Source organism: Sapajus apella, unplaced genomic scaffold (assembly GCF_009761245.1).
Source record: "Sapajus apella isolate SASKATOON/1434 unplaced genomic scaffold, GSC_monkey_1.0 scaffold189, whole genome shotgun sequence".
Taxonomy (NCBI): domain Eukaryota; kingdom Metazoa; phylum Chordata; class Mammalia; order Primates; family Cebidae; genus Sapajus; species Sapajus apella.
In genome coordinates, this window is record NW_022437129.1 from 1,057,062 (window position 1) to 1,068,563 (window position 11,502).

Sequence of the window (11,502 nt, forward strand, 5' to 3'; positions counted from 1 at the left end):
GAAGCTGACTCAGCTGGCCCATGGACATCTCTGATGCAGCTGTGTCACTTTTCCTGTCTCAGGAACCAGCTGCTACTCCCGAAACCTGGACTATGCCCGGCTGCGCAAGATTGCAGATGAGAATGGGGCGTATCTCATGGCGGACATGGCACACATCAGCGGGCTAGTGGTGGCTGGCGTGGTGCCCTCCCCATTTGAACACTGCCACGTGGTGACCACCACCACTCACAAGACCCTGCGAGGCTGCCGAGCTGGCATGATCTTCTACAGGAAAGGTGTGCTCCCAAGTGTTGGGTACAGATGGGTACCGTGGTTTACATTTCTCCTGTGGGGGTTCAGATTCAGTTGAGGGAGCTGGGAAAAACTCTGACCCAGGATCCTTTGAAGATTTTAAGATCTCAGTCCCTTAAAGAGCTGCTTAGGAAGGGGGAGTGACAGGCTTTGCAGAAAGGATCCAGAAGGAAGCCCTCAGCCACAGCTCCTGCTTCACCTTTATGCATCCAGGTCCTAGGAGCACAGGAAGGGGATCAGCAACCACCATGTGTTAGGATGGTGCCAGTTGCCAATGTCTTTTTGCTCAACTAATCTTCCCTTCAAGAGGCAGGCGTTTGAATGAAAGGAGGATACATGGCTGGCTGGGGGCTACTCGGAGGCCTCACAAGGCTGCATTATTCTGGTGAACTTACAGTGGTCCATCATGCTTCTCAAAGAGAAAGACTCACAGTAGTCAAACTACAAGACATGGATGTATAAACATGAATAGCATTTTAGTGAAAGTTTTTCTTTCCATCACCTTATAATTTGCCCCTAGGCATTCCCCTTATTTTCGAATTTCCATACCTGGGAAAGCCTGTGGTGAGAACTGACGTGCCAACCTTGCATGAGCAGACACCAGCCCTCTGGTAACTACATTACTCTTACCCTTCGCAGGGTTTGCTTGCCCAGCCCCTGGCTGGAACTAGACACAGCCACATGACCCCACAGCTTCTCAACACCCCGTTGCCTCTCTGCTCCCCTGAGGACCATTTTTAGCTGTGCTGATGTTTCTGAGGCAGGTAGCGATTCCCACCCGCCCAGGAGACATTTGTTTCATTTGTTTTTTCCCCTACTGTGTGTTGATGGGATTCATTTCACCCAGTGCTGAGGGACTCTGGAGCCAGCCTATCATAGCAAATACTGGCTCTGCCGCACACTCACTGTGTGACCTTGGGCTAGTTGTGCAGCCTCTCTGCGCCTCATTTCCTCACCAGAGTGGGGACTGTAATAATCGTACCTGTCCCTTTGGACTGCTGTTTTGAGGATTAAATGAATTTATATAAAGTGATCAGCGCAGTTCTTGGCTCACTAAAAGCTCTAAATTGATGTTAATTGTTACTGATTATTACTGAATAGTAGCTATTATTGATGGTTAACTTTTTCTCAGAAAGGAAGCTTATTCTCCATATGTAGCCAGAAGGCATTGTCTCCTTCAACGCAGTCATCTTAGGGATGCTTTAAATTTTATTTTTGGGGACAGGGTCTCACTCTGTCACTCAGGCTACAGTGCAGTGGTACAATCAAAGCCCCCAATGCAGCTTTAGCTTCCTGGGCCCAAGCAATCCTTCCACCTTAACCTCCCATGTAGCTGGGACCATAGGTGCGTGCCACCATGCCTTGCTAATTTTTAAATTTTTTTGTGGACTTGGGGTCTCCCTTTGTTGCTCAGGCTGGTCTTAATCTCCTGGGTTCAAGTGATTCACTCACCTCTGCCTCCCAAAGTGCTGGGATGACATGGACATTTCTTTTTTCTCTTTTTCCTTTTCTTTTTTTTTTTTCACTCTTGTCGCCTGGGGTGGAGTGCAATGGTGCAATCTCGACTCACTGCAACATCCACCTCCCAGGTTCAAGCAATTCTCCTGCCTCAGCCTCCCAAGTAGCTGGAATTACAGGTGCCCACCACCATGCCCAGTTAATTTTTGTATTATTAGTAGAGATGGGTTTCACCATGTTGCCAGGCTGGTCTTGAACTCCTGACCTCAGCTGATCCACGTGCCTCAGCTTCCCAAAGTGCTGGGATTATAGGCGTGAGCTGCCGCACCTGGCCACATGGACATTTCTTTTTTTTGAGATGGAGTCTCACTCTGTCGCCCATGCTGGAGTGCAGTGGCGCAATCCCAGCTCACTGCAACCTCCACTTGGCAGGTTCAAGCAATTCTCCTGCCTTAGCCTCCCGAGTAGCTGGGACTACAGGTGTGTGCCACCACGCCTAGCTAATTTTTTATATTTTTAATAAAGACGGGGTTTCACCATATTAGCCAGGATGGTCTCAGTCTCCTGACCTTGTGATCCACCCGCCTCAGCCTCCCAAAGTGATGGGATTATAGGCGTGAGCCACCGTGCCCAGCAGTTCAAGCGATTCTTTTTCCCTCAGCCTCCCAAGTAGCTGGGACTACAGGCATATGCCACCATGCCCAGCCAATTTTTTCATTTTTAGTAGAGACGAGGTTTCACCATGTTGGCCAGGATGGTCTCGTTCTCTTGATCTTGTGATCCGCCCACCTCTGCCTCCCAAAGAGCTGGGATTATAGGCATGAGCCACCGCGCCTGGCCTCACGTAAACATTTCTTTAAGGAAGAATGTCCAGGGCAAATTCTTGGTTACATTAGTGGAGGGAAATCTCTGTCCTTTCATTTTTAAGGCCTTGTTATAGTCGTGTTGTTAAGAAGAGATGCCATCAGAGGAGGCAGGTGGACAGCTGAGGTGCTGAAACCAGCATTCCAGCCAGAGTCATCTATGATGTCTTCATTTCCAAAGAATAAGGATGCTGGTCTGCCCTCAGGTGGCAAGGGTCAACTAGTTACAAACTAGTTCTCCATGCCAGGGGTAAAGGCCAGGCCTGTGCTCAATACTTCCCTGGCGAGTCTGGGTTTGAACCTAAAAAAAAAAAAAAACAAAAAAAAAAACAGAGGGACGGCCCATACGATCCCATTCTAATGTTTTTCTTCCTCCAGGAGTGCAAAGTGTGGATCCCAAGACTGGCAAAGAGATTCTGTACAACCTGGAGTCTCTCATCAACTCTGCTGTGTTCCCTGGCCTGCAGGGAGGTCCCCACAACCATGCCATTGCTGGTAAAACATCTTCTGCTTCTGCTCATCCTGGGGCCCCGAATTCCCATCTCACCTGTCCTCCAAAATCATGTGCCAGGACTTCCATGCTGGGGAAGGAGCTGGAGGACTGTCTCTGACCAGGAGATACTAACACAGAAGAATAGGGCATGGTTGAGATTAGCCTAAGGTAGGGACAGGAGGGAATGGTGTCCACTCCAAGTGTACAGGCACCTGGAGGCAAAACTGTGAGTCAGGCCAGGTTTTGCAAAGTATGCGGAGCCCTCTTAGGGAAGAAATATGACAGTTAGAAGAGGGCAAAGCACAGGTGAGAGAGATTGGGGTCCAAACCTTACGGGATGTGCCCCTTTGTCCTTGATGGACCTGGCCTGTGGAGGTGGAGGCTCCTGTGTCTGACCCTCACACCCTGTACCAGTGCCACGCCAGTGACTCCTGAGTCAGATTCCATGACTGCCCAGCAGGTTTTCATTGACTTGTTCTTTTTTTGTTTGGACAAGTAGCTTAGGACATTTGTGATGACTCAGTTGCCCCACTGCATTTGTGGGACAGGGACATTGGTAGAGCTCATTCCTGCTAAGGGGCTCAGGATGAAGGTATAGCTTCTCAGTCAGAGATGCACGAGTACTAAGGAACCTGGAGACAGCAGCGATCAGGAGATATTAGCATAAGGGGGTGGGAGGAGTTGGAGTCCCAGGTATGTCTTCATGTTTGCCCATCACACCTGTACACTCAGCACCCACGGCTGCTTCAACTCTGAGATGCAGAGATCACCCATCCCCAGCTGCTCTGGATGCCCTTGCCGGTTGTTTTGTTTTGTTTTGTTTTGTTTTTGAGACACAGTCTCCTTCTGTCGCCAAGCGCCAGGCTGGAGTGCAGTGACGCAATCTCGGCTCACTGCAACCTCTGCCTCCTGCGTTCAAGCAATTCTCCTGCCTCAGCCTCCCGAGTAGCTGGGACTACAGGCGCGTGCCACCACGTCCAGCTAATTTTTGTATTTTTTTTTTAGTAGAGACGGGGTTTCACCATGTTGGCCAGGATGGTCTCGATCTCTTGACCTCATGATCCACCCGCCTCAGCCTCCCAAAGTGCTGGGATTACAGGCATGAGCCACTGCTCCTGGCCGCCCTTTCTGGTCGTTTTCACAAGTACTGATTGGAGGCTCTGTGCAGGATTCAGGCCCAGGGGTTCTCCATGTCTTCCATTCTCTGTGTCCCTTGAAGCAGCCCTCAGGACTGAACATGAGGTACCAGATGAGTCTGAACGGTGCGGGTAGGACGAAGACTGCCCTACTACCTGTGCTCTGATCTGAGAGAGCTGCATAATCTGACATCAGAGCACCAACTCTTAGGGCCACCAAGTAATCATTTTCACACAGCAAGATTAAAAAGGATGTCAAATCTATCTTGCTTAACAGCTTTGCTATGGTAATGCTAGCACAGAACTTCCGTGCTCAGGGAAAGGTTACCTCAACAGCAGTTCCTCAGAGAGAAGCATATTGGCCGAGCATGGTGGCTCATGCCTATAATCCCAGCACTTTGGGAGGCTGAGGTAGGCGGGTTACTTGAGCCCAGGAGTTCGAGACCAGCCCAGCCAACATGGAGAAACCTGATCTCTACTAAAAATATAAAAAATTAGCCACGCATAGACGAGCACTGTGGCTTACACCTGTAATTCCAGCACTTTGGGAGCACAAGGCAGGCAGATCATGTGAGGTCAGTTCAAGACCAGCCTGGTCAACATATAGTGAAACCCTGTCTCTACTAAAAAATCCAAAAATTAGCTGGATGTGGTGGTGCATGCCTGTAGTCCCAACTACTCAGAAAGCTGAGGCAGGAGAATCGCTTGAACCTGGGAGGTGGAGGTTGCAGTGAGCCAAGATGGCACCACTGCACCCCAGCCTGGGCAACAGATCGAGACTCCATCTCTCAAAAAAAAAAAAAAAAAAAAATTGGCTGAGTGTGGTGGCTCATGCCTGTAATCCCAGCACTTTGGGAGGCCACGGTGGGTGAATCAGCTGAGGTTGGGAATTCGAGACCAGCCTGGCCAACATGGTGAAACCCCATCTCTACTAAAAAATACAAAGATTCAGGAGGCTGGGGCAGGAGAATTGCCTGAACCCGGGAGGCGGAGGGTGCGGTGAGCCGAGATTTGGGTCATTGTACTCCAGGCTGGGAGACAGGGCAAGACTGTTTAAAAAAAAAAAAAAAATTTAGCCATGTGTAGTAGAACATACCTGTAGTCCTAGCTACTCCAGAGACTGAGATGGGAGGATCATCTGAGCCCAGGAAGTCAAGGTTGCAGTGAACTGTGACCATGCCACTGCACTCCAGCCTGGGCAATCTGAGTGAGACCCTGTCTCAAAAATATAAAAATAAAAAAATTTTTTGGCTGGGCATGGTGGCTCATGCCTGTCATCCCAGCACTTTGGGAGGCTGAGGCTGGCAGATCACTTGCCAACACAGTGAAACCCTGTCTCTACTAAAAATACCAAAAAAATTAGCTGGCTGTGGTGGCACGTGCCTGTAGTCCCAGCCATTTGGGAGGCTGAGGCAGAAGAATCACTTGAACCTGGGAGGTGGAGGTTGCAGTGAGGCGAGATCATGCCAGCTTGGGGAACAAGAGTGAAACTCCATCTCAACAAAACAAAATAAAATAAATAATAGGTTTAAAAAATTGTTTAAATATGTCATTTTGGAGGAAAATGTAATCTAACCCCAAAGCAAGGCAGGCCATTGAAAAGCAAGGAAGCTTGAGGGTAAACAGGAATGTTGTTGGATTCATCGTCTGTCTATGATTCTATCTTAACCTCCTGACCCATTGTCTCTTCCTGTCCAGGAGTTGCTGTGGCCCTGAAGCAAGCTATGACTCTGGAATTTAAAGTTTATCAGCACCAGGTGGTGGCCAACTGCAGGGCTCTGTCTGAGGCACTGACGGAGCTAGGCTACAAAATAGTCACAGGTACAGACACGCTGTTCTTGTGGTTGCATTAAGGCTTACTCCTCAGTTTGTCCACCTAGGATGTGGCCCAGGCACTGCTGCTGGAGCTGCAATGACTGGGGACCACTTTGGGAGGAGGTCAGTCTCACCTCCAGCTGGAAAGCCTCCCCCTGCCTCAGGCCAGCCAGCTGCCCCTTTGGGTGAGCCACAGATGATGGGAATAGTGGCTGCCATTGGTCACCAGCATGAGGACTGCATGTCCTCAGAACAGCTTTGCAGGACTACCTGAGGCTCACCTGAGAGAGGCTGGGCTGAAGTGGTCACACACCTGGTAGGTGGCAGAGCCAGGACTCTGGTCTGTGGTGATGCTTTGCACTGTGCTCACTACGTGGGGGTGCAGCTCTCCCCACTGGGAGTGGGGCCTCCTGGTTTGCCACATGTTCCTGGGGAGTTCGCTTGCTATATATAGCCATGTTTGCTTGGATCTATACATTCTGGAGCCAATGGACTGTGAATGAGATGGACTTCCCAGGTCAGGGCCCGACACTGGGTGCCATCCACCTCACAGTCTCTGCAGGCTTTCACAAGGAGAAGGCATTTTTTTGGCAGGCAGTATACTCGATCCTCCTGAGGAAGGGCAACTTTATTCCTGGGCCCACGAGGCTGCCGATTGTGCTAACAGTGGTGTGGTCCAGGAATATGGGTCCTGCTGTGTGTTTACCCAAGCGCCTACTCCCTGCACCATGCCCTTTGCCCTTTATGGGGATTACAGGCCCTCTGGTCTAAGGAGTGGGGCTCCCACCCAACCCTGTGTGTGCCACAGTCCTGGGAAGACCGGGCCGGCGCCGTCTCCTCAGCAGCAGCCGGGAAGGCTGGGCTGGTGCCGTCTCCTCAGTAGTGCTGGCCACACCTGCTTTTATGTTTTACCTCACTTCTGTTCTCCTATCATCCTCCATGTCTTCAAATAATAAAGCCCAAGAAGTCCTAGTGTGGATTGTGACCATCAGGTGCTTTTGCTCAGGAGTCCCCAACCTCCAGGCCACGGACTAGTACTGGTTTGTGGCCTGTTAGGAACCCAGCCGCACAGTGGGAAGTGAGCTGGCGGAGAGATCATTGCCGCCTGAGCTTCGTCTCCTGGCAGATCAGTGGCAGCATTCAATTCTCGTAGGAGTTGAACCCTGTTGTGAACTGCACATGTGAGGGAGCTAGGTTGGACCTCTTTTGAGAAACTATCCTTTTTTCCCCCTCTGATTATACCTGCATCCTTATAAGAATCTAATGCCTGATGATCTGAGGTGGAAGTTTCATCCTAAAACCATCCCCCTATGCCATCTGTAGAAAGCTGTCTCACAAAACCAGTTCCTGGTACCCAAAACAGGAACCACTGTGGGTCCCTGTTTCTCTTTTGTTTTTTGAGACAGAGTCTTACTCTGTTGCCCAGGCTGGAGTGCAGTGGCACCATCTTGGCTCACTGCAACCTCCGCCTCCAGGGTTCAAGCAATTCTCCTGAGTCAGCCTCCCGAGTAGCTGGGATTACAGGCAGGTGCCACCACGCCTGGCTAATTTTTGTATTTTTAGTAGAGATGGGGTTTCACCATGTTGATCAGGCAGGTCTCGAACACCTGACTTTGTGATTTGACCGCCTTGGCCTCCCAAAGTTCTGGGCTTACAGGTGTGAGCCACCCCACCTGGCCATGTCCCTGTTTCTCAAATTTGGATGTGCATACCACCCCTGGGGCTGCTGGTGTGATGCACATTCTGACCAGATCTCGGGTGATGCTGGTCTGGGAGCCACCCTTGGAGTTGTGAGGGTTTAGGCCATAGTCCCTGACACCACGGGCATCTCATGGCATGGGCCTGCCCTCTCCCTGGTGACTTTGTCATTGTCATTCTGCCCTCTGAGGACCTGATGCACACGGCTGAAGCAGATAATGCTTGTGAATGCCCCTTTGTGCCTGACAAAGTGAGAAACACTATTCAGTATCTGACTTAAACCTCATGACAGCCCTGTGAATGATTGGTCTTTTTGTTACAAATGAGCATCTGAGATCTGACGTTCCACAATGTTGAGCTGCTTGCCTAAAGCCACACTGCAAGTGGGTGGGCACAGCTGTGGGGCTGCAGAGCCAAGCTGGAGCCCTAGCTCACCCTCATCTTCAAAGGCATCCTGCATACAGCTCAGAGGCAGAGGCCCGAGCACCATCAGCACCCAAGGCAATACCCCAACTTAATGAAGGTTCAAAGTGGTAGAATCCTCCTGTGTGACCTTGGGGCAGGTCCAGAAAACTGTTAGCCTTGCTGTTGTCACCTTACCATTTTGATAGTATCATTAGCCTCACAGGATCCTGGTAAAACCCACTGCAGGCTAGTACAGTGTCTGGCACCTAATGTGCTCTATGAGCATGCGCCTTACCCCGCCAACACAGTAAATTGAACCACTGCCTAATACTCATGTTGCCTTCAGGGAGCCTTCAATGTTAGGGAATTGCCCAAGCAACTTGTCGGAGAAAACAAGCCAGGAGCAGCCTGAGGAAGCTGTCTCTTCTCCAGGGGAGTGTCAGTCCCTCTTCTGTGTGATCAGTTACGCCTTTCAAAAGTGCTCTGGGCTTCCTTTCACTTTCAGGCCTGGGCATCTCTCGTGGGTGATTAGAATCCCAGGGCATGTGGCGAGTGTGCTCACCTTCCTGACCTCATCTGCTTTGGCCTCCTTCACCTTCACCTTCACCTCCATTTCTCAGAGAGATTCCTTCACGGCATAGACTTAGCCTGCATTTCTATGTGTCCAACTTTGTTTCCAGGCGGTTCTGACAACCATTTGATCCTCGTGGATCTCCGTTCCAAAGGCACAGATGGTGGAAGGGCTGAGAAGGTACTAGAAGCCTGTTCTATTGCCTGCAACAAGAACACCTGCCCAGGTGAGAATCATCCTTGGCCTTCCCCTTCATTCCACACCCATCCGCATTTCTTCTGGCCAAAGTTGTAGCTGATGAAGATATTGGCACTGGGGACAGACCTCCGATAAAAACTGCAGCGGGGGCTGGGCAAGGTGCTCACGCCTGTAATCCCAGCACTTTGGGAGGCCAAGGCAGGCGATCACTTGAGGTCAGGAGTTTGAGACCAGTCTGGCCAAAATGGTGAAACCCTCTCTACTAAAAATACAAAAATTGTCAGGCTGCGGTGGCTTATACCTGTAATCCCAACACTTTGGGAGGCTGAGGCGGGCAGATCATGAGGTGGGCGAGTCACGAGGTAAAGAGATCAAGACCATCTTGGCAAAATGGTGAAGCCCTGTCTCTACTATTTTTAAATTTATTTTTATTTTAAAATCTCATCTTGAATTGTACCATCTCTACTAAAAATACAAAAATTAGCTGGGTATGGTGGTGCGTGCCTTTAGTCCCAGCTACTCGAGGCTGGGACAGGAGAATCACTTGAACCCAGGAGGCAGAGGTTGCAATGAGCTGAGATTGCGCCACTGCACTCCAGACTGGTGACAGAGCAAAACTCTGTCTCAAAAAAAGAAAAAAAAATACAAAAATTAACTGAGCAAGGTTGTGTACACCCATAATCCCAGCTACTCAGGAGGCTGAGGCAGGAGAATTAATGTGAAGACAGGAGGCAGAGGTTGCAGTGAGTAGAGATTGCACCACTGTACTCCAGCCTGGGCAACAGAATGAGACTCAGTCTAAAAAAAACAACTGGAGTAGGGGTGGGGACCATACCTTGGCTGTCTCTTGGCTGTGCCTTTGGGCTTGGCCCTGATCCTTCCAGGGAGCAAAAAGACTGATGTGAAGCCTTAGGAGATGGTACATTAATTAGATGAGGGAGGTGAGGGCCTCTGGAATCCAGAGGCTGCATTTCTCTGTGGGTTGTTAACAAAATATTGATGACACATTGCAGACCCAGACAGATGTTAATCTCATGTTTAGGAGCAAGAGACACATCAGACTACTTTGTGTACAAATAAATAAGAGTAGCCAAAATGTGGTTGTACCCACTTGTGCCTTGGGTTCTACCTTTAGTTTCTGAATCAGTTGTAGTGTCCTTGCTAGAGACAACCAGTATCCTCAGGCCAGTTCTCTTTTGCCCACTTGTCCCTTTAAAATGCACCATTGTCACAGTGGTGAGTGTGGCTTAGGGACAGAGCCCCGTTTATCTTGTAGGTGACAGAAGCGCTCTAAGGCCCAGTGGACTGCGACTGGGGACCCCAGCACTGACGTCCCGTGGACTTTTGGAAAAAGACTTCCAAAAAGTAGCCCACTTTATTCACAGAGGTAAGAATAAAAATATGAAAGTTCCCACATCTTATTGTGTGTATTTAGTTTCTGACTGTGATGAGTAGCTGAGACCCTGCCACCCAAAGACAATTCTGCACCAAGGCTGAGTGCTGGGGCGGGAGACAGCAAAAACCACTTAGGTAAATCACCTTGTCTGAGAGGTTTATAAATTTGGGCTGCCCACGATATCTGTCCAAGGGTGGGTGCATCCAAGAGTAACTTCTGAGGTGAACATTGAGACCTCGTGCCTTGCCGCACTCCCCAGCTGGGGACATTCTGACAGCTGTGCCTCGGCCCGCAGCCATTGTGCCCCACTCTGGTGTGTAGTGTGGGGTGACCCTGAGGCGACTCACTTGTGTCTTGTGGCACAGGGATAGAGCTAACCCTGCAGATCCAGAGCGACATTGGCGTCAGAGCTACCCTGAAGGAGTTCAAGGAGAGACTGGCAGGGGATAAATACAAGAGGGCCGTGCAGGCTCTCCGGGAGGAGGTCGAGAGCTTTGCTTCTCTCTTCCCTCTGCCTGGCGTGCCCGACTTCTAAAGCCACTGGCCCACTCTGAACCTGCCTGCGCCACAGAGGAAGCTGTCTGCTGGAGGACCCCCCCCCTCCTTGAGAGATGGATGAGCTGCTCCGCAGGGACCCATTGACTTGACTACTTGTGCCCTTTGAGGGGGTTTCTTTTGGACTTTTTTCAAGTTTTCTTCACAAATCAAAATTTGTTTAAGTCTCATTGTTAGTAATTCTGGGACAGGTAATTAAAGGATTTAAATTTGAACCTGGCCTTCTCACAGCTGGATATAATCTATAAAACTAAAATACTGTGTAGCCTCTAGGCCGTAATCATTTAGACCATGGTGTAAGGCAAAGCTGTTAGAAAGAATCTAGCATTTTACTCTCCCTGGGCTCTGCTCTTCCTTACTGCAACAGAGAAGAAATGCCCATGTCCGCTGCTTGGAAACACTGCCACTCTTACTATCTTGTTATCCAGTGGCATGCCAAAGGAGAACTGAATTAGCCTCTGAAGCTTCTGCTATGTACTGTAAATCAGAAGTCTACGTTAGCCAAGTATACACAAGGTGCACCCTGTATGGTGGGAAGGTTTTGCTGTCAGTAGCTAAAAAATATGCTGTAGATTGTTCTCTAGTGGATTCAAAAAAAAATGGTGGAGAAATGGTCTTCTCCT

General features: G+C 49.8%; 1 protein-coding gene across 3 annotated transcripts in view; it reads left to right on the forward strand.

Moving 5' to 3' along the window:
• The window catches only part of SHMT1 (serine hydroxymethyltransferase 1), a 41,782-nt gene extending 30,313 nt beyond the window's left edge, over positions 1 to 11,469 (forward strand). For 2 of the 3 annotated variants that reach the window (XM_032269149.1, XM_032269151.1), the window contains 6 exons: positions 63 to 275; positions 2,991 to 3,107; positions 5,940 to 6,062; positions 8,840 to 8,956; positions 10,205 to 10,315; positions 10,690 to 11,469. In XM_032269149.1, coding sequence (XP_032125040.1) covers positions 63 to 275; positions 2,991 to 3,107; positions 5,940 to 6,062; positions 8,840 to 8,956; positions 10,205 to 10,315; positions 10,690 to 10,859 — 851 coding nt within the window. In that variant the 3' untranslated portion in view covers positions 10,860 to 11,469. The remainder of the gene's footprint in view (positions 1 to 62; positions 276 to 2,990; positions 3,108 to 5,939; positions 6,063 to 8,839; positions 8,957 to 10,204; positions 10,316 to 10,689) is intronic. The other variant, XM_032269150.1, reaches the window with a different exon arrangement.
• The last annotated feature ends 33 nt before the right edge of the window (positions 11,470 to 11,502 follow it).